This window comes from Tetrahymena thermophila (assembly GCF_000189635.1).
Source record: "Tetrahymena thermophila SB210 genomic scaffold scf_8254431, whole genome shotgun sequence".
Classification (NCBI taxonomy): Eukaryota; Ciliophora; class Oligohymenophorea; order Hymenostomatida; family Tetrahymenidae; genus Tetrahymena; species Tetrahymena thermophila.
In genome coordinates, this window is record NW_002476212.1 from 997,391 (window position 1) to 1,017,036 (window position 19,646).

Genomic DNA, 19,646 nt, shown 5'->3' on the forward strand with positions numbered 1-19,646 from the left:
TAATTGTAAATTACTTTTTTTCTTGTTTAGTATTCAAATTACCTTCATTTTTTTATTAGAATATTTTTTAATATTTTCAGTGAGATCACTTTTATAAATAGTAAAATAATAATTTTGTTTTTAATAAATTATAAAATAAATAAAGCTAAAAAATTTGCCTCACCAATAAATTACTTCTCAAAGTTTGAAAATTGAGATTTTTAAAAACTCTAGAAAATTATAGTCAGTTTTACACTTTTTAAATCATTTCAATTATAATTCAAATAAATTAAAAATAAAATATTCACTTCATAATAAATAAGAAGTTTTTACTTAAAGATTGTTCAATTTTATTATATAATACTAAAACACTTGACATGCAATGAATCACACATATTATACTAAGTAGTGATTAAGAAATATTTAATTATTTTTTTCAGCCAAGAAATTCTATTTGCACATTCTCTAGGAAACTATCGCAGTTATTGATACCTAAAGCTTGAGCAGCTTTTTTGTGAATATCAATCTTAGGATGGCTAGGGCCACCAGCGCCAACATCTCCCTTAGTAGCAACAACAGATCTACCTTTGTAAGTTATTTTAAGCTTGTAGCCAAAAGGAAGTCCTCCGAGAGCCTTGAAGTCCTTATTCTTGGGGTTCACAGAGAGTTCAGCATAGTTATTACCAGCATAGAGATTATTATCTCTCATGCCAGTTTGGTCTGTAAAGCAGGAAGCTAGGACGGTTTAAGTGTTACCAGTACCTTTTAATGATAAAAGGTTGTTGGTGAATTCGGTTAAAGAGCTTGCAGTACAAATGACTGCGCAAGCAATTAAAAGGATTGCAATTTTTCTCATTATTTACTTTAATCTTCAATTTTTTTTTTTAATTATTTTATAATCAATTCAACTAGGCAGGCTTAGGAATTTATATTCACAAAGCACAAACTAAAATTTATTAGAGTCTTATGTTTGAATTAAATTTTTTAAATTACACAAATTCGGATATAGAAGTAATGAGAAATTTGCATATTGAAATAGGACCAATAATAATCAATACATCTCCTTTGTAATAAATTAAAGTTGTTGGTTATAAACCTTTCTGCCTATTATTAATTTTAAATTATTACAAATTTTCCACCAAATAAATCTTACTCACAATAATTTACACAATTTTAAGTGAACCATTTCTTTTTGTAATTGAATATAAATAAAAATATGAAGAAAAAGATTTATAAAGAATTAAAAGACAAACAAACAAAAAATAAAAGAGTGTAAATAAAATTATTTCACATGTAAGTTAACATAAATCACATATAACTTGGAAATTTTTAATCAACAAAATTAAGGAAATTAGATATAAAATAATAACAATTGACAGACTCGCTTAATTGAATTAATTTACAATTAAAATCTACTAATAAATGTAAGTATAATTGAATTTATATCTGCAAATTAAAACTTAAACGTTTTGGTCAAAATAAATACAACTTTTTATAAAATCTATTACACATTTTTTTAATAAAACTTAATTTTTTAATAAATTTTATTTAGCTCCTATTAATTGCAATAAGAATTTAAATGAATTAAATGTCATTTGAATTAAATAAAGATATAAAACCAGTTTATTTTAATAATTGGATTTTATTATTTAAATGTTTGTAATGCCAAATCTAGATATTTTTAGTTTTGCTTTGGTTATAGTTTTTTCTACTAAATAATGTAGGCATATTTGATTTATATCTGTAAATTAAATATAAACTTATTAGTCAAAATAATTCTTATCATTTATATAATTAATTAGTTCTTATAAAACTAAATTACATCATATATTAAAAAATGAATTTTAGTTTCTCTACATATTACAAAATCAACAAATAAAAATAAAAGCTTCAAGATATATTACTCTTTCTTTAGTTATAGTTTATTCTACTAAAAAAATATAATAATCAAGCATATTACACTTTATAATTGTAAATTAAAATATAAGCTTTTTTATAGTAATAATTATAATTATTTCTAAAATCAATAAGATCTTATTAGTATTTAATATTCTATATATATCTTTCTTTTTAATAAATACTAATGCAAGTTTATTAAACAAATTGTGTAAGATAATAATAATGTAATTTATCTTGATTTCAATAGTTAATTAAATAAAATACCTCAGCAAACAAGTGTAATAAATTAGCTACATAACATAAATTATTCAGCAAATAAATAAATAAAATTTAAATATATAATGATTTAAAAAATAGATAGAAATTTAATTTTTCATTTAGCTCTTCATGTTTCTTTTAGAATCGATTATTATAATACAATATTTTAAATTCTACTTTTAATAAAAAGTAAGTTTAAATGAGTAATTCTATATTTAAATGAAAAAAAAAATAATAAAACCATTGATTTCCACTTTAAGAGTTTGGCTTTATCTAGAGTTTTAAAACAAAAAAATACAAATAAACTCTTCAAAATATTTTAATTTTTTGTTGTTAATTTTTTCTTAAATTATTTTTTTTTACATATTTGAAAGACTTTTAAACATTTTATTTCATTAAATATTTGAATAAACACACATTTAAAATTACATTTTGCTTATTTATTATTTTTAAGAATGATTTGAATTTTATTTTTTAACATTAGGGTAGATTAAATTTTGTAAGATAACAATAATGTAATGTAATTTAATTTATTATTGATTTTGATTAAAAACTAGAAAATATTTAATAAAATTAAATTACCTTAATAAACACGAATAAATTAGCTATGTAACATAAATTTATTTAACAAATAAAGCAAAATCAAAAGGCTTTATTGTTTAGAGGATAGATAAATTTTTTATTTTCACTTTTCTTCCTTTTAGAAAGTAAATGTTGAGTTAGATGGATTGACTAAATATTTAAGAGTGCTTTCGCCTTATTTGAAGTTATAATTAGTAAAGAATTAGAATCTATTTTTGAATAGTGGGAAAACTTATTCTTTGATTTTGAAAGATGAATTTCCAATATCGTGAGTAGGATCCTAGGGGCTAAGTAAGCTAAATCTTTTATCTTTAATATCCTTTTCGACAATTGCACCTAAATATATATTTTAAGTAAAAATTAATTAACAATCATGTAAATTTTGAATTGTGCTTCACCTCCTTCATGCATGATAATTCTTTTATTGTCAACATCAAAAAATCCATAAAATTTAAACATTTTTAATAAATATTCTCCTAAGGTAATATTTTGTATTTCTTAAACTCTATTTTCCTTTTCATATTGTCTGCGAAGATCCCTTAAAAATGCAAGAATCATACAGAAAAGCAGAAAACTTCCAATACCACCTGAATATGTTTCATGCAAGTCTCTTTATCTGAGAATGCATTTCATTACCATAATCAGGTATTTCATTTCAGGATAGAGTTCTAAGCCTTTTTTAACTTCTGATAATTATTTAACACCATCTTCTTTGTTAAAAGAAATATCAAAATTGATTTAAGTTTCCTTCTCAACAAATTTGATAATAGGCACCTTAGCATTAGTAACTAAATTTATATTTTCATAAATATCATCACAATTCATTATTTTATCAGCTACTTTTTTATACAGAGATTTGTTCTGTATATCATCTTTCACAATAACCTTTCATATTATTATAAAAAATAATTTCATTAGTTATAAATCAATTACAATCACATTCAAATTATTTTTAAATTTTAATTAATGTTCATATTATTTGTAATCACTAAATATTTTCTAGACGACAAATTAATTCAATATAATTAATTGGAGGTGAATTATTTTAAACTTAAAATATATTTTAAAATTTACCATATCTATATCTGAGTTAGGTAGATATAATTCAGTGCTGAAAGAACCAAAGGTTTTAACTTCACATCCAGGAACTGCATCTAACAAAATTTTTTTGAGCCTATATTTAAAATAGGATAAAATTTTTTAATTAAATTGGATTAGATTGATTATTTAATAAGCACATATGATTTTTGTTTTTTTGTTTATTTATTTACTTTCTTCTACTTTAAGCAAATTATTTTTAATTAATATCATACACAGTTTAAAATTTTAAGATTTTATACTATTAAGTAATAAGAATTGATAGTAGGCTAAAAAAAGGATTTATTTTCCAACTAACAAAATAATACAAATATACAGTCACTTTTTACCTTTCCATTGACTTTAATCTTATTTCATGCTCTTGTTTGGTAGGTGATAAATAATCAGTAAGCTCAATAATTTCATTATGTAATCTCAAAAGAGGATTTTTAATACGCAGAGTTCTAAGAGAAGCCCAGGGTGCTACCTTTTATTCATCTGCTTGCTTTCCAATAATTGGTTCTATATTTAAATCACCTTCTTCGGCTTCCTTTTTATCTAATTTTTCCTCAAACTATAAAAAGTCATCTATTTCTACAGGTTTATTTTAGTATTGCTATTTATTTTCTTCAAGGTTTATAAAAACTATCTATTCGCCTATTTTCTCTGCTAAAACACCATCTTGTTAATTTACATCTTAATTATTATTATAATCTCCCTAAATATCATCTGATATCTTTATTTTTTTTTAAGTTTAATCCTCAATCTTGAATGAATTATCTGCGCTTTACATTATTTCTTTACTTAAATCGCCTTATTCTTATTCTAAATCTCTATCTTTCATTTTTCTCTTTTAAGACCCTTAATAATTATATTTATCATATCAGCTAAAATAATATTAATCTATAAATTATTTTACCACTTGTGAGATCTAAGTCTTTCAAAATTTTATCCATTTTATCTGACATTTTTAGTTGCCTTAATTCTATTAAATCAAACAAATATATTTTTTGATAATTTAAAGCAAAATTAATGATACCTAAAATTGAATTTATAACAAATCTTTCAAACTAATTTAAGTGGGAAATATTTACTTATAAGAAATTCTTCTCAAATTTATAAAAATTTGTTAATTAATTAAATATATAAAAATATATTAAATTCAAGTTTTTAAAAAGAGCGCCTTAAAAAAGGGATAATTGATTAGATTTTATTCAATTTTATATCTAATATATTCAGTAAATGTTTTTAAAAATTTTAAATCAATATAATAGCTTTTTTTACTCTTCTTTTTACTTTAAAAAAGTTTAATTTATGAATTCATTTTATTTTACTTTAATATATTTTTCAGAATTTTACTTGAGAATGCTTTTTATTTTTTGAAATTGCTCAAAAAAATATGCTTAAATAAAAACGTTTGAATGAAAACACTTTAAATAAAATCTAACAAATTTGTTATTTTATTTTCCTTTTATTATAAAGCATTTTACATAAAATTAAACATTTTTTTCTTAAACCAAAATGTTTTAATTTTAAATTTTATTTTTGTGATTGATAAAAATAAAAATTTTATCACTTAAGGTTTATAAAATTAGTATTACAAAATAATTAAAAAAGTATTATTTATTTATTTATTTAAATAAGAGCATTAAAGGTATTAAAAAAAAATAAAATATTATATCAACTTATCATACTATTAAATAATATAATTATACAAAATCATAAATATAATTTTTATGAATAACAAAGTTTATTTGAAATTTGTTCATATTTCACAAAATACTTACAATTAGTTAGTTAATTAATATTTAAAAAGAATAAATATAATTTACTACTTTTGGTAATTCATATAGAATAAGCTATTTCAAGTTAGTATATATCTAGCCTAAATCTTATTTCTAAGAGATTCATTTTCATAATGTATATTTTAAAATAGTTAATAATAAGTAAAGTTTATTTATATTTAAATATAATTATTAAGAGTAATGAATAAGTAAAGATAAAAAAAAGGATAAAATATTATATCTTACTAATGTAGTATAAAAAAATCAAACAAATTCTAAAAAAATTAATTAATTTTTTATTTTTATCGAAATTAAAGTTTTTTTAATGTTTTCATATTTCACTACAACAACCCCAACACCATTAGTTTGTTAATAGTTAAGTACAGTCAATGTGATTTACGGCTCTTGGGCATTCGTTTACAGGTACTGGTTTCAAATTATTCCATGGTAACCCTAAACCCCAATTTTAAAGAATAGTTCCCCACCATTCTACTCTCTTAAGAGTGTGTCCAAAATTGGTGAAGTAAGTTGTAGTAGGGCAACAATCGTAACCACCATTAACTATGTTTATTACTTGTCCAATAGATCCTGAAGAATGCATAGCATCATGACAGCTTGCAACCTTTTAAGGTAGCCAGTGATTATTTGTGCACTAAGTTAAGGTACAGCCTTCGGGACCGTTTGGACATTTTGCACTACAGTTATCATGCTCACTCCATGCTGCTTATGGCATACACCATCCTCCATACCCTTGTTAGTTCATCCAAAACCAGATAGCTGATCCCCAACAAATTTCAGGGTTATTTTCCATGAGAGTAGGATTATTTAATAGTCTATCATCACCAAAGTAGCTTTAACTAAAGGCTTTGTAATTGTAATCCCAAGAAAGTTAGATTGGTCCTCTTCCATAATACTAGAGATTTTAATTCTATATGCACTATAATCCTCTACTATTGTAAGAGCAATGCACGCAATCAGGACATCCTGATTCACGACTACAAGGGAAACCATAAGAAAATTCTGTTTCTGATCCAATAATAGTTAAAAACGCAGCAAACTCTTGCTTATCAGCTAAATCGTTACCAGTGTTGCAAAAAGTTGGATATTTTTAGCTTGCACTCGTGATATCTACTAACCATTAGTTGATACTCTACTGAGAAACATAAGCAATATGCTCTAAAGATTTAGCTATATTTACTCCATTCAACCAAGAGGTAAAATTACGACTGCCTGATGAAGTCTAGAAAGGTCTTTTGTTAGTCTATCCTTAACCTTTGAAGTTATTACTTTCAGCAAAGCACAAGCTCAGCAACAATATTATTTAGAGTGTGAATTGGGTAGCTTTCATGTTTTATTTTTTTGGAGTTATTATTTATTATATGATAATATTTAATTATAAAATTTATAATAAAATATTTAAAGGTGGAGTGAAACCCATTTTATCTTAAAAAATTAGCTGAATCAAAAAATAATCTCTCAGATTCTGATTTTTTTCTAGTATTTTTCTTGAATGATTACCATCATAAAAATATCTGTTTACATAATGAGCTCGAAAATAGAAATTAAAAATAGGTATTTTTAAACAATTAATAAAGTAATTCTGTTTAGAATTTATCAAATTTTTAATTTATGTTCAAGTAATTGTAATGGATTATGGTAATTCCATGCAATCTAAAACTCTTACATTATATTTTTATTTTGCACGTAATCTTATCAATGATAAATTTTATTAAAAATGATGATATTTTTAGTTATTTTTTAAATATTAAAAATTCTACTATATTTTTTGTATAAGCAAGTGCATTTAAAAAAATAGTGATATATACCTTTTAATGGGTATGTTAAGTAGTGGGTTAAAAAAATATGTATTATTTTTAAAATTAAAAAAAATGGAAAATGTATTTATTACATATTTCAAAAGAAGGAAGTAAACTTTTATAATTATACTTCCAACAATATAAAATTCTAATTAAAAGTTAAGCAATAATGAATCAATTATTTGAAAAATCTTTTAAATATTGATAAACTAAAATTTCGATAACATAAAAATGTAACCTTAAGACAAAAATTTATAAAGTTCACAATGTTGTTATTTTTTACATAAAAGTATTTAAAAGTTTATATTATTTCAAATTTAATAAATCTAGTTTTTTACATTATTTAATCATATTCTTAATTTTTTTATGAGAAGATTTCTATAAAGAATTTACTTCTTTCTTTTTGTCAAAGCATACTTTAAAAAAAAATATATTACAAATTAATTTTAAACATTCTTCACTCAAATTCAATCAACCGATCAATCAATAGCTTTTTTGAAATAAAATTTTATTTATTGTAATACTTTTATTATAAATTATAATCTTTAAACAAGCTAAAATTAGAGTTTTTATATTAATACTAAGTATCGTAAATATAATTTTGCTTTCAAAAATATTGAGTTGAAGTTTTATAGTTATTTATATGGATAAGCTTTATATGTCTTGAAATTTTTGAAGATTACAAACTTTAGATAGCTTTAAGTATTAAGATAAAATATCATTTCCTTCATTTATTTCATACTATAGGTTCTTATATATTATTAACAAAACCCTCCTCCTTAATTCAAATTTAAAATATACATGATTAAAGTAAAAATTTTCAAAAAATGAGTGTTAATACGTGAGTTAATAATAAAGGATAGTTTACTATATTTTAATTAATTTCTTAGAAATTATTATTTTTCATCTTTCAAATAATTAAAATAATAGATTTAATTTATATGATGATTTATTTATCTTGGGTTTTATTTTAAGCTTTAAAAATTGTATTAATTTAAATATTTCTTGAATTTATTTTTTAAAATGTTCCTTTTAGCTAGAATATTTATTTGAACTATATTTAACGATATTACTAAAATAAATTTTAGGTAGAAAGGCTGATTTGTTGCTTAAGTAGTATATGCAATTTCATATGAAAAATTTTATTCTTTATTATTTATTGCTTTCAATCATATTTTAATAAAATAAATGTAAATGATTTATTTATTTTAAAAAATATGTATTTTATAAATATTTTAAGTGATTAATTATTTTTTTTAAATTTTTTAATCTAATATCAATCAGTTTATTTTTGTTTAAATGCTGTATAAAATTAGTAAATAATAATTATTCAATAAAATAAATAAAAATTAGAGTAGAAAAACCATTAAAATAAACCTGCACTTTTTTTAATACTGACAATTCTATGAAATATATTTTTTATTAAGTGTAAGAAATAAATATTAATATGAAGAAAATTTTTTAATTATCTTTGAAGTGTGAATTAATTAAATTGAATGACTTTAAATAAGCTTTTTAAGATAAATAAATAATATCTTGTCAAATTATAAAATTTATTTTTTGGAATTTTTAATAGCTATTTATGATAGAAGATATCCATCTAATTATTCTGTAAAATCTTCTTTTTACACATTTAGTTTATTCTTCAATTTAAATTAATAGAAGAAAAGAACATTTATTTACTGAAGCATATTTCGCAAACTAGAACATTAAATTTTTACAATGAAAGTAGAACTTGATAAATATAACTATTTTAAATTAAATCTTTAAAGATAAAATCTTTTTTTTAAAAATCTTTATTGTTTGAGATAGAATATTCATCATTACAGAAGATTTATGAGCAATTTTCTCTTTGGTTAATTAATTGCTGATGATATATATAGTTGCTAACGATTAAAATTTTAATAAAAAAAGTAGAGTTGACGTATTATTTATTCCTAAAGATAAACATAGTGAATTAAAAAAAGTTTGATTAATTTGCATAGCAAAGGTAAAGTTAATATCTTTTCTTAAAAAAAAGTAAATGAAAAACAATCTGTAAAATCTTTTAAAAATGCATAAGCGATATATATTCAAATCAATACTTTCAACTATATGATATAAATAGAAATAGCAGCAAAGAATATTGAGGATTTTTTATATGGTTAAAAGAAAATTTACAATTTTTACTGGATTACTTAACTCTATAATCTAATTTATATATCAAATTACACAATTTATGATAAATAATGTTTTCTAGAAATTTTCTATATTTTGGCACTTAATGTTATAATATGTAATCGAATTGAACCAATGATTTATAGATAATATTTCTTGAAATCTATGATCTATTCTAATAAATTAGCTATTTTATTTAGATACTATAAAGGCTTAACAATCAATATTGAAAAAATTGATATTAAAATAATTAAATAAATTTATAATATTAAGGAAAACGTAAATAATTTATCCTACAAATAGATATTAATAATGGGAGCTAAACACTCAATTAAAAGACAATCAGAATAAAAAGCACCTTAGTGCAACATCCGTTTGAGATAAGCCTTGAAGAAGTATCATGGTTTACTCTCCATTAAGCTTAAGGTACCCATTTATGATTCATTCTCTCTATCATTAATCTACTCTCCTGGTGTTGGTGAAAGCTGTTTAGAGATTAATAAGAATTATGATGAAATCTACAAATACACTAATATAGGTAAGATATTAAATCAAATAAATATACAAAAGAATTTTAAAACATATGTCCTTGTTTTTAATATAGGTAATTCCTTGGCAATAGTTACTGACTGCTCTGATTATCATGGATTCAACACTCCTGGATGGAACTTAGATGCTGCTATCCCATAATTAGAAGCCAACTCTTTGTTCTACAAGATTCACACCAACATAGATTCATATCCTTTTGTTATCAACATCAATAAGTGTCCTACTCTCAATGAATTCATTGAAGCCTTCCTCTACCTTAATGATGCCTACGCAGCTGTTGAACTCTTCAATGTTTCTGAAGAAAGAAGCAAGCAAGTTTTCAGCATTCTCAAAGACGTAAGAATATTTAAGAATTATCTTAGTTACTTACTACTGATTTAAAAATGTTTTAAACAAAACAATTTAGCATCTCAATTTTTTTGTTTTATTAAATAGTAAAAGTTACGTTAAGCTATTTTAGGTTCACACTAAAGATTAAGAATTTAAAAACTCTTAGAAGATAGAAAGTTAGACTAGTAATTCCCAGATGGTTACATAACTTCTATAATCTTGAGAGCAAGTTTAGATTGCTTATACAGAGGTTTAATCCCTGATGAATTGATTGATTTAATCTTCAAGAATATAGATTTAAATCCTGAACTACTTTCTAACAAATCTCAATCTTCCATTAGTCTCTAAAGAGTTATTGTAGAATATTTCTTCGCTAAGCAATTAGCAAACACTTCATTCACAAAAGAATAAGTAGAAGCAAGATTCAAAAATTACATGTAAATATTTTTTTTCTAAAAATATAAAAATAACATCTTAAATCCTACCTAATAAATGGTAAAATAATGAATTTGAAATGAATTCAATTATTTTTTAAATAAGGTTTGAAGGAAATAGAGCTTGGTTGCAAAGATGGCCAAATGACCACAGTTTAGTTGGCTAAACTTTGGGCTAGAACTCTCTTGCTCTTCATGCTAGATTCTAAGGAATGATTAAGACTACTTCCAAGATTAAAATGAAAAATTTAAATGATGTCTATGAAATTATCGACAGTGCCTCATACGAAGCAATCGAAGATGAAATACTTGAAAATCCTTCTCTTGTTAGAGAGCTAACTTTCAAGAGCAACTGGTCAGCAATCATTACTAATGGTACTGCAGTCTTGGGTTTTGGTGACATTGGAGCTGGTGCTGGTTTACCTGTCATGGAAGGAAAAAGCTGTATCTTTAAGCAACTTGGTGGTATTGATGTTGTTCCTATTTGCATTCAAGAAAAGGACCCAAAGGTAAATAAAATAAATAATTAAAATTCAGTCAGATAAAATAAAAAATTAATTCAGATTGAAATATCTATCTTTCTATCTTTTTTGTATTTTAAATTAAGTGCAAAAACTTACAATAAAAATCAGAACAGATAATTAAAAAATAAATAAATTATTCTAAAAATAGATGAAAAAAAATTTATTAATATAAAAAATCTATTGTGGATATATTTTCGATTTGTTTGTAAATCGACTAAAGAAAAAGATTAGGATTTATTTAATATATTTTTTAATTAATAATAATAGAAATTAATTGACGTAATTGAAAGATTATCTCCTGTTTTCAGTGCAATTAACTTAGAAGATATTAAAGCTCCTGAATGCTTTGAAGTTGAAAATGAGTTAAATAAAAGATTAGACATTCCTGTCTTCCACGATGATCAACATGGTACAGCTATTGTTACAGTCGCAGCTATCTTAAATACTTTCAGATTGACAGGTAAGAAGGCTGAAAATGTTAAGCTTGTAGTTAATGGTGGTGGTGCTGCTGGTCTTTCTATAAGTAAAAATTCAAAAAGATTATCTCTTTAATATTAATAAATTATTTTATATTTATTATTAATAGCAACACTTTTACTCAAAATTGGTATTAAAAATATTATTATCTGCGATACAAAGGGTGCTATTTACAAAAACAGACCAGTTAATATGAACAAATAAAAGGATGAACTTGCTGAATTGACTAATCCTAACGATATTAAAGGTTCTCTCGAAGAGTGTGTTAAGGGAGCTGATATATTTATTGGTGTCTCTGCTGGAGGAGCTCTTAAAGCTGAGTGGGTTAAGACTATGAATGAAAAGCCTCTTATCCTTGCTATGGCTAATCCTATCCCAGAAATTATGCCTGATGAAGCCAAAAAAGCTGGTGCTTATATCGTCGGTACTGGTAGATCTGACTTTAAAAATCAAGTAAACAATTCTCTAGCCTTCCCTGGTATTTTCAGAGGTGCCCTTGATGTAAGAGCTAAAGATATTAATTTGGAAATGAAAATGGCTGCTGCAAATGCTATCGCTTATTTGATTCCTGACTTTGAATTAACCCCTGATTACATCATTCCTAGTTCATTAGACACTAAAGTGCCAGTTGCAGTTGCTAAAGCTGTTGCTGAGGCAGCAATTAAAACCGGAGCTGCTCGTATTAAAATTGATACAGCTCAAGTTGAAGAAAACATTAAGAACTTTATTTTAGAAAGAAATCTTAAAGGAATTAAATTATGATTTAGTTAATTGTAATAACATACATATTATTATTTTTTAATTTATTGTTAAGCTTTTAAGTTCAAATTAGAATAAATAAATAAACATTTTTAAATCAAAAATAAATTTATTAATAAAGAATTAACAAAAATAAGTGCGAAGTTATTCTTACATTCAATTTAATATTATTTATAGTTAATTTTTGCAATACTTTTGTTATTTTCTTCAAATTTTTTAGATAGAATAATTTACTTTTTATTTTTTATTATAATTTTTAATTAATAATGAATTATTTTTACTCAATATTTATTATTAATTTTGTTCAAAAAAATATTTAATTTAATATAAAACTATTTCATATTATTTAATAAATTTCTATTTGAAATAAAATAGATCAGTCTATAATTTATCTCATCAAAGTTAAAATATATCTAAATTATTTAAAATACATTTATAATAAAAACCATGAAGTAAAGTTAATGCTTTTTATTTTTTATAATTTGATTACAAAAAATAATGTAAAAAAAATATAATTAAATATAAATTTGAGAAATAAACAAATAAAATAAAATTTTAAAGGCACCAATTATAGTTTTGTACATTTTTTAAGTAATGAGTATAAAAATTCAAATATTATTTGTAAAATAATTCTAGAATATTTCTACAAAATTTTTATATAAATATTTACTTTTATTTAATTAATAATAGATTATTTAATCGCTCTCTGATCATAATTTAAGATATTGATTAGATAAGAATTATAATACCAATTTCTGATTTATTTTGTTTATAATTAAATACCTATTTAAAAAAAAAGTTTTCTGAATTGATAAAAAAAATTAATAAGAAAAATTCTAATTAATTAATCTAAACACAAATAAAAAATAAATGTTTATCAAATTTTTAGGAAACTAAATCTATAAGGTTGTTGTAGAACCTTAGAAAAAAGAATTAATTTTAAATGATGTAAAAAATAAAATTTAGTAGTAATAATTAGCGCAAATTTACATAGACTTTTCTACAGTTGCAACCGACTAATAAGATAAAGTTAGCATATTCCTTTAAGAGCTACTTCCTATTATTAAAAACATTTAAAGAATAGGTTTGATCTTAAAAAATATTCTAACAGCGTACAAATTAGCTGAATTCTGCTCTTAATTAAAAGATATTTAATTACTAGATATTATTAGCTATGATAAATAATAAGAAGATTTTTCACTAATATTATTAAAGTGTTTTTGCTTAGATTAGATAAATGTATTAACTTTGAGATAATCTGCTTAAAGAAATTCTAATTTCCATGAGGAGCTTATAAAAATATTATGTGATATGAAAAAACTAAATAGTCTTAATCTGGAATTTTAATATCATGATATTATGATAAATTAATAATTTAAAAATACTAAACTTTCTAGTGTTACTAAGCTTCAAATTGAAGGAAGTTAACAATTATATTAACTCTATCTTCCACTATTTTCTAACTTGAAAAAGCTATCTTTTGAGCCAAGCTATAGGAATTTAGATTTTGCTCCTAAAACTCTTATTCATTTGACTAAATTAACAGATTTGTCTATCTAGTCAATAGATGGTTTAAGATTAAGGGACTTAATTGATCTTCAAAAACTTTAAGTCACTAGTTCCTTTAGCAATAAGATAGTTTTTTAAGATTTTTAATTTTTAAATAGACTTTAGATTTTAAAAATTAATTGTTAGCTTAATCTTTCTTAAACTTAAAGTCTTAACTTTCTAAAGTTGATACCAAACAAATGCTAATTATACATCTAAACACTTTACTTGACAGCCATTTAATAATTAGGTTATCAAGAAAATATTACTCTAAACATATAAAATAGCCATCTATGTCCTACTAAAAGCGATTGGATCTTAAACAGCTATCCATATTGGTAAGGCGTTTCTGCACTTAATAATTTAATCACCTTTAGTCTCTTTATGTGCCATGGAGAATAATTCACAGACGTCTAGATTTTAGACATGATAACTCAACTGGCAAAGTGCCCAAGATTGCTAGCACTAAATTATACTTTTTTTACTAAAAGAAATAGACAACCATGTAAACTAACTCAGGAATAAGAATTATAGCTAGGTTTAAATACTGATTTACTCTTTTTTGAAACTGATCTGATTACAAGCTAGTTTTTTAATGCTTATTTGGATAAAAAACAATTTATCTTTTACCAACTTTTTATTTTTGATAAATTCATAAAGCAATAATTAAATATAAATCCGTCCGCCTGCTTCTACGATTTATATGAATAAATGATTTGATTGAATTAAATTAAATTATTAAATATGTTTTTACACTGAATTTTTAATTTTTTGTTTTAAATTAAAATTTAATTGATTTAAAGCATGCTTATTTAGCTTTAAAAAAAATATTTTGATAAAATAAATTAAATGAGCAAATTAATATTTAAGTTTAAATTATTAAAATATTTAATTTAAAATAACAAAAATAACATTTTTGTATTTTAGAGATACATTTATATGAATTATTAAATAAACTATTTGATTAAATAATATAAAAATATATTAAGTTAAAGAATAATTGTCATTTATCAAATTATTTCTTTATTTTATGTCACAATTCCACAATTTAAATCAAAGAATTAATTTTTTTAAGGCATTATGTAGCAAGCCTTTTTATGAAAGCAAAAAATAAAAAGATTAATTTTTATAAAATAAAATATATTTTACTGATGATTTATATCTAACATAACAAGCTTTCCACATTATGACAATTCATAAATAAAGCTAGATAGATCTTTAAATTCTGTTGAGTTGCCCCTTTTAAATAAATAATATGTTAAATATATTTAAAACTATAAATATTTTTTTAAAAAATAAAAAACAGATGTATTTTTCTACCTTAAATTTATTTCTAATTAGTTTAGATTTTAAATTTTTTTTAATCCTTTTCCTAGAGCTGCAAATCCTTCAGCGTTTATAAAATTATCGCTTTTATTTTAAGATGAATTTAATAAATTTGAAATAAATTAAAAAATTTAACCCTAAATAAAGCTCTAGATGCTAAAGACGAGGGCATTTATGTATTTGTTAAGCTAATTAAGATATCCACTGTTGTCCTATTTTATTAGCTCTTTAAATAAATTTTTGTTTTTATCTTAAAATAAAGCTAATGTTATATACTGTAATTAAAGACTCAAAAACTGAAGATTAGTCATTTATTAGAAACAATCTATGTCAATAGGGTAGTTATCTTAAATGTTGCAAGCACTATAAAAAATAAATTGTATAAAAAAACAAAAATTTAATTAAAAAAAACCTTAAATCTAATGTTAATTAGTTGAGTTCTTTGTTTTATGAAAGTTACTTAAGCATAGATTATAAACCTTTTGACTCAACCTCATTTTATCTAATTTCAAATAAATAAATATTTTATAAAACTATTAAAAATAAATGATAAAATTTTTAATAAATATCATACAGTTTTTTTAAAACTAAAAGTAAATATCAAAGATTTAACTAAAATAAAAATAAAATTTTCTGATTTTAAAAGTAAAAATATACCTCAGATAAATATAAATAATCTTTAGTTATTTGCACTGAGCAAGCCCTTAACATAGATCTTACGCTCCTTATTAATTTATTTAATTAAAACTAAAAAAATAATTATTTTTAATATTTATCCTGCATAAAAATATAGTATATACCTCAGAAAAAGAGCTAAATATTCAATTTTTTCACATAAAGCTAGCTATTATCCTAATACACTTAATCCCTCATTCCCGATTTTAGTATTACTTTAATTAAAATATATATTATTTTTGTATAAAAATAAATATTAGTCAAAATTTTTTAAGTATTACGTTAGGTACAAAGTTAAATTTGTTAGACTCTTAAGTTGAGATAGTTAATTATTCATGTTTTATATCCCTTCACTTTCTATTTAATTCCCGCTATACCAATTTTAACAATATTAATTATTAAGCAAAATATGTTAAGCTGATAAAAAATTTAGATTACCTAAGATTGATTTTTAAATTAGTGAGGTTTGAACATTTTACTAAACCTTATAGTAAATTATTTAATCCTTATTTTTGAATATTATTTCCTCTATAAATTTGGATTACCATGAAAATAATAAATAATTGCTAATTTTTTGTTATATTACCTTAAAGATAAGTCTAAAATGCTTATATTTAAGTATTCTAAGCTTAATCCTAGATTTTTCAACCCATCATCTCCAATTTAAAGACCTCTTTTTTAATTTATTTTTTATTTTTAAACAATTCAATAAAAATCCATAACACATATGTATATTTTATAACACATAAAGAATAAATAAGCTATTTAGTAATTTAATTATAAAATATTTACTCGAATGCTATTTTTAAGCCAGTTAAATTTTGACATTATGCTAATTCCTTCCCTAAGATAGGCAGATGTTAAATTTTATCCTAAAAATTGCTTAAAGATTTAAATTCTAATTTAAATGTGATATTTTTTCAAAATAAAGTTACCTAGCATCTAAAAAAATGCAATTTTCACTTAAAAGGTTTGAAGAAAGAAACTTTTAAGTAAATAGAAAAAAATTATTTTGAAAATCATTATAAAATAAGAAATTAAAAATTTTACATAATAATCTTGCATACCTATTTTATCTTTATTTATTTTTTATATTTACAATAATTTTTTCTTTATTATTTAATTTAAAAAATAAAATTTGTAAAAATCAAAAAATTTTAATTTTTATTTTAATTGACTTTCAATAAAATGCAATTAAAATTAATATTTTATTCAATAAATTTTTATATGTTAATTCTATTACAAAATTTGTATATTAAAAGATAGATTTAACTAAACAGCAAAATTTTATAAAACCTTTCAAAACAAACTCTAAAAAGTATTTTAGAATTTATATATATTAAATGATATTTTTATAAATATTGTTTGAAAATTAATAAAAACTTAATTTATTTATTATCTCTCCAATTAATAAAATTATTTATTACATTTTAAATAATATTTATTTATTTTCTTTTTTTTCAAAAATTCTAAAAAAATAATAAAATAAATTATTAAATTTTGAAATCTAAAATGAATTATTTAATCAGATTTAATTAATCCCATTTGCTTTGTTTTTTAATTCCTGATAAAATATAATTCAATGAAAATATAAGCGCAATTCCATTAAATTTTTGAAATTTATAATTTATTTTATCAAATTTTTATGAATTTGAAAAATTATAAGGAAGAATAAATCAAATTGTTGAATAAGCATCAGGTATTCATTAACTTAAACAAAAATGTTTTAGATTTATGATTCTAATTACGGCTTTAGAAAAATAAATTCAGACCAGAACAACAGTGTATTAAAAAACGTAAAGAAGTAGGCAGATTTTTTGTAGTAAAATGCTCTTTACATAGACTTATCATCGCATCATTAACAAAATGTAGAAATTATAAACAGAATGTTCTAAGAAATTTCATATTAAAGCTTTTACCTTATCAGATTATAGCTCATACTCAATAAAGTTGCTTATGAGCTAAGATTATTTAAGCTCATGAGCTAGCTTAGGTGCATAGAATAGGTTGATATAATATGTATAGATGAAAATTCACTTGATTTAGCTTTTCTTATATTGGAGGCAATATCGCACAGAAATATAAGGGAATTAGCTTTTAATATAGAATCTATATATACAGACTAACCTGCTTATCATATAAAAATTTTAAGAGCTTTACAAAATATGGAATAACTTGAATATTTAATGCTATCCTTCAACGAAAATGAATAAGTACCATAGTTGAAACCACTTAAACTGATAAATAGCGTAAAGAACTTTAAACTTAAAGGAGGAAGAAAAATTTATGATTATTATCTAACTTTATTTCCCAAATTAGAAACTATTTAATTAAAACCTGATAAAATTTAGTTCAAATTCAGTAATAATTTAGTAAATCAATTAGAAAACCTGTAAGAACTCACCATTTAATCCATAAATTTTGTCAGACTAAATAATTTAATAAACTTACAAAAACTCACTATAACAGAAAAATTTACTGGTTTTACATATTTTGATGATTTTAAATATTTACAAAATCTCAAAAAGTTAATTATTTTACCATAGCTAAGCTAAATTGATGTAAAATGGTTAAATCTCATACCTTTTTTTCCAAAAGGATGTTTAGTTGAAATTAAAACACTCTATTATAGTGAATTATTACCACTAGGATAAAATACAAATATTTTGCTAAAAATTAGTTAGTTACATATATGCGCAAATGACAGCCCTTAAATAGTTTAAAGTTATAAAAATTGGGGAGGAATAAGATATTTGTAAAATTTAATTAGTTTGGAACAAGATATTTGTCATGGAGAAAAATTTTCAGATCATGAAATCACTAAATTCGTTGAGAACTTAACTTAATGTGAATAATTAACATTTTTAAGAATTAAATTTTTCTCTTAAAACTTAAGAAATTCATGTCTGATACCTTCATAAATATAAAAAGAATTAGCTCTAAAAACAGATATAATTTTTCTTGAAACAGATCTAAAATTTAATAAATAGTTTCATTAATTATTATATTAGAAATAAGCTGCCTTCCTGATTATAATAATTTACAAAAAATTAATTCAAAAATATTATTCAATACCTTTTTAGCATGAGCTATGACTAACACTATAAATTTATTTACTGATTTAATCAATATTATATATAATACTACAAAATTTAAATTTATATTAATCAATTTATTTATTTTTATATTATTTATTGCCTAGTTTTTTAATCTCTATTATCTTCTACTCAATAATGTTCTTTCAAATATTTATTTATTTTTTTAGAAAATATTTTCTCATTATTTCTTTTACGTTAACTAAGTTTATGGATATTTTAGGTTTATCAGAAACGGGGCTTTAGCTCAGTGGCAGAGCGGAGGACTGCAAATCCTTAGGTCGCCGGTTCAATCCCGGCAGGTCCCTTATTTTTTTAATAATTTTATATTTTGTTTTTTCTAAATATATATTTAAAATTTAATTTAAATAAATTA

The 19,646-nt window shown here is 22.1% G+C and overlaps 8 protein-coding genes across 8 annotated transcripts; 2 read left to right on the forward strand and 6 right to left on the reverse strand. All coding sequences in view use genetic code 6, as the record gives it.

Annotated features, from left to right (window-relative positions):
• Positions 1-415: 415 nt before the first annotated feature.
• Positions 416-835, reverse strand: TTHERM_00569430 (hypothetical protein; the record flags this gene model as incomplete). Its single annotated transcript, XM_001027647.3, has 1 exon — positions 416-835. The coding sequence occupies one exon, from the start codon at positions 833-835 to the stop codon at positions 416-418; it is 420 nt and encodes a 139-aa protein (XP_001027647.1).
• Positions 836-2,690: 1,855 nt separating this feature from the next.
• Positions 2,691-4,889, reverse strand: TTHERM_00569420 (chitinase class I family protein). Its single transcript, XM_001027646.3, has 5 exons — positions 4,835-4,889; positions 4,715-4,780; positions 4,146-4,656; positions 3,793-3,892; positions 2,691-3,603 (listed from the first exon to the last, which is right to left on the reverse strand). The coding sequence occupies exons 2-5, from the start codon at positions 4,761-4,763 to the stop codon at positions 2,779-2,781; spliced, it is 1,485 nt and encodes a 494-aa protein (XP_001027646.3). The 5' UTR covers positions 4,764-4,780; positions 4,835-4,889; the 3' UTR covers positions 2,691-2,778.
• A 900-nt stretch (positions 4,890-5,789) lies between these two features.
• TTHERM_00569419 (class I chitinase) lies at positions 5,790-7,033 on the reverse strand. Its single transcript, XM_001471440.2, has one exon. The coding sequence runs from the start codon at positions 7,015-7,017 to the stop codon at positions 5,911-5,913; it is 1,107 nt and encodes a 368-aa protein (XP_001471490.1). The 5' UTR covers positions 7,018-7,033; the 3' UTR covers positions 5,790-5,910.
• A 2,832-nt stretch (positions 7,034-9,865) lies between these two features.
• On the forward strand, positions 9,866-12,629 carry TTHERM_00569410 (NAD-dependent malic enzyme; the record flags this gene model as incomplete). Its single annotated transcript, XM_001027645.3, has 5 exons — positions 9,866-10,091; positions 10,158-10,438; positions 10,538-10,869; positions 10,973-11,375; positions 11,658-12,629. 5 exons carry the CDS (start codon positions 9,866-9,868, stop codon positions 12,627-12,629), a joined length of 2,214 nt encoding a protein of 737 aa, XP_001027645.2.
• Positions 12,630-13,336: 707 nt separating this feature from the next.
• Positions 13,337-13,699, reverse strand: TTHERM_000569388 (hypothetical protein; the record flags this gene model as incomplete). Its single annotated transcript, XM_012799775.1, has 2 exons — positions 13,337-13,409; positions 13,617-13,699. The coding sequence occupies 2 exons, from the start codon at positions 13,697-13,699 to the stop codon at positions 13,337-13,339; spliced, it is 156 nt and encodes a 51-aa protein (XP_012655229.1).
• Positions 13,700-14,689: 990 nt separating this feature from the next.
• TTHERM_000569389 (hypothetical protein) lies at positions 14,690-15,181 on the reverse strand (the record flags this gene model as incomplete). Its single annotated transcript, XM_012799776.1, has 1 exon — positions 14,690-15,181. One exon carries the CDS (start codon positions 15,179-15,181, stop codon positions 14,690-14,692), a length of 492 nt encoding a protein of 163 aa, XP_012655230.1.
• A 26-nt stretch (positions 15,182-15,207) lies between these two features.
• TTHERM_00569390 (kinase domain protein) lies at positions 15,208-17,240 on the reverse strand (the record flags this gene model as incomplete). Its single annotated transcript, XM_001027643.2, has 14 exons — positions 15,208-15,265; positions 15,324-15,413; positions 15,495-15,584; positions 15,637-15,726; positions 15,777-15,863; positions 15,913-16,002; positions 16,158-16,247; positions 16,301-16,390; positions 16,457-16,546; positions 16,614-16,703; positions 16,762-16,848; positions 16,968-17,057; positions 17,111-17,160; positions 17,226-17,240. 14 exons carry the CDS (start codon positions 17,238-17,240, stop codon positions 15,208-15,210), a joined length of 1,107 nt encoding a protein of 368 aa, XP_001027643.2.
• Positions 17,241-17,896: 656 nt separating this feature from the next.
• Positions 17,897-19,270, forward strand: TTHERM_00569380 (hypothetical protein; the record flags this gene model as incomplete). Its single annotated transcript, XM_001027642.2, has 1 exon — positions 17,897-19,270. The coding sequence occupies one exon, from the start codon at positions 17,897-17,899 to the stop codon at positions 19,268-19,270; it is 1,374 nt and encodes a 457-aa protein (XP_001027642.2).
• Between the last annotated feature and the right edge of the window lie 376 nt (positions 19,271-19,646).